General features: G+C 42.1%; 1 protein-coding gene across 1 annotated transcript in view; it reads left to right on the forward strand.

Moving 5' to 3' along the window:
* The window catches only part of LOC102812209 (ATP-binding cassette sub-family A member 3-like), a 135,009-nt gene extending 133,690 nt beyond the window's left edge, over positions 1-1,319 (forward strand). The window contains exons 29-30 of the mRNA XM_006871990.1: positions 640-713; positions 1,182-1,319. Of these exons, the coding sequence (XP_006872052.1) occupies positions 640-713; positions 1,182-1,319 (212 nt within the window). The remainder of the gene's footprint in view (positions 1-639; positions 714-1,181) is intronic.
* The last annotated feature ends 837 nt before the right edge of the window (positions 1,320-2,156 follow it).

Here is a 2,156-nt window from a genome sequence, read left to right on the forward strand (position 1 = left end):
CAAACTTCATCTCTCATACTTCAGACATATTGACAGGAGGGACCAGTCACTGGGGAAGGATATCATGTTTGGCAGGGTGGAGGGTCAGAGGAAAAGAGGAAGACCCCCAATCGGGGTTGGCCCAGGATCGGGCAGTGTTTCGTTCTGCTGTGCATAAGGTCTCTGCTGTGCATATGCTGTGTGTATATATATATGTTGTTGTTAAGTGCCATTGAGTCGATTCTAATTCATAGCAACCCTGTACAGGGTTTCTGAGGAGCAGCTGGTGAACTTGAACTGCCAATCTTGTGATTCAAACGAACTTGCAGTCCAGCACATTAACCCACAGCGCCACATCAGGATTCCTATATATATAATTTTATTAGAAGCTTTTGACGTATCATCTCTTTTGAATTCACTTTATGCTTTGGTTTGAAAACCACATGACTGTTGAGTCAATTCCAATTCACAGCAACCCTATAGAGCAGCGGGGAATTGCCCATAGGGTTTCCAAGGTGTAAATCTTTACGGAAGCACAATGCCACATTTTTCTCCCGTGGAGCAGCTGGTGGGTTCAAACCACGAACCTTTTAGTTAGCAGCCACGGTGCCCCCAGTTCCACTCTATCCCTCACAAAATGCATCTCTTTCCCTTTCTCAGACAGTTTCCTAAAGCAAGAGTACCAAAGGACAGTCCATTATCACATACCTAGCATGGACCTTACCTGGGGACAGGTGAGTGTGGTACCTGCCTATCATAAAACTATAGGTGTTTGATTTCAAAGTTGGTGGGTGATATAGTGTGTTCATATTCAGGCATCTGAGGTTTCAGTCAGAATTCTTCTTTTTCCTAGAGACTTAGTAAAGCCCCATAGTTTCTTCCCAGCTCCCACCTCGGTCATTTTATCAGATATATCTTAGTCATAAATTACATTGGCCTGCACTTAACAACAACAATAATCAGGTTTCTAGATTCACAGTACTCTGGTAAACTGATATTGACAGAGAGGGAGAAAGGCAAGAATTTTTCTAACATTCTTGTCAAAATTGGGGCTTTATTACCTTCATAGGGAGTCTCCAAGGTCATACAAGGAAAGGGTAAACAGAGACTTCTTCCCCCTTTTCTCCAACCAACCCAGTATTTCCCCCCACCTTGGCCTCTGAGGGTCTTGGGTAATGGTGATTTCTTCTGCTGCCTTGTAGGTATTTGGTATCTTAGAATCAATTAAAGATGAATATGGATTAGAAGATTATTCTATTAGTCATAACACACTGGAGCAAGTATTCCTGAACTTTGCACAAATGCAGATTCAAACAGAACAAAATAATAAAGATAACTGAAGAGCGGTTCCAACCACCATCCTTCACCATCTTGCTAGCCTTCGGCTACACAGTGATATTTATAGATACGTGTGTATGTATCTACCTTGAGATATATATATGTGTGTGCATGTGTATGTAAGAAAATGTTCCCAGGGAATAAAATAATTATTTTTAAAGAAATTTCCTAATGAGTTCATCTTCTACTTTGAGGACTACCTGAGATTGTATTCTCTGGAGAAGCAAAACCAATGAAGATTATTTATGTGTGGTGTATACATATATGTGTGTGTTGTTGTTGTTGCTAAGTGCCATTGAGTCAGTTCTGAATCATTTCAACCCTGTATAGGGTTTCTGAGGAATGGCTGGTGGGTTTGAATTGCCAACCTTGTGATTGGTGGTGGTTATGTGCCGTGGAGTCGGTTCTGACTCATAGCGACCCTGTACAGGGTTTCTGAGGCTGTAAATCTTTACGGGAGCAGAAAGCCTCATCCTTCTCCTGCAGAACAGCTGGTAGTTTCGAACTGCTGATCTTAAGGTTCACAGCCTGATTCGTAACCACTACACTACCAGAGCTCCTAATAACCTTGTGATTAGCAGTCCAGCAATGAATAATCCCACGATTAGCAACTCAGACTGCAGGCTGCTGGCTCATAAATTGTGGAAGGTGATGAATCCAAGATCAGCAGATGAGAGAGCAGACTCTTGGCTCATAGGCTGCAGAGCCTTATTTATCTATCTGAACAGGCGGCTATTTCCTTAAAAGTCTGATCTTTTCAGTATTCATTGCACACATACAAGGAAGAAATATTCAGGACGAGTACAGTTTTCATCTCTGTAACTGGCCATGTGGACATA

The sequence above is a fragment of the Chrysochloris asiatica genome, unplaced genomic scaffold (assembly GCF_000296735.1).
Source record: "Chrysochloris asiatica unplaced genomic scaffold, ChrAsi1.0 scaffold00178, whole genome shotgun sequence".
In the NCBI taxonomy this organism is placed as follows: domain Eukaryota; kingdom Metazoa; phylum Chordata; class Mammalia; order Afrosoricida; family Chrysochloridae; genus Chrysochloris; species Chrysochloris asiatica.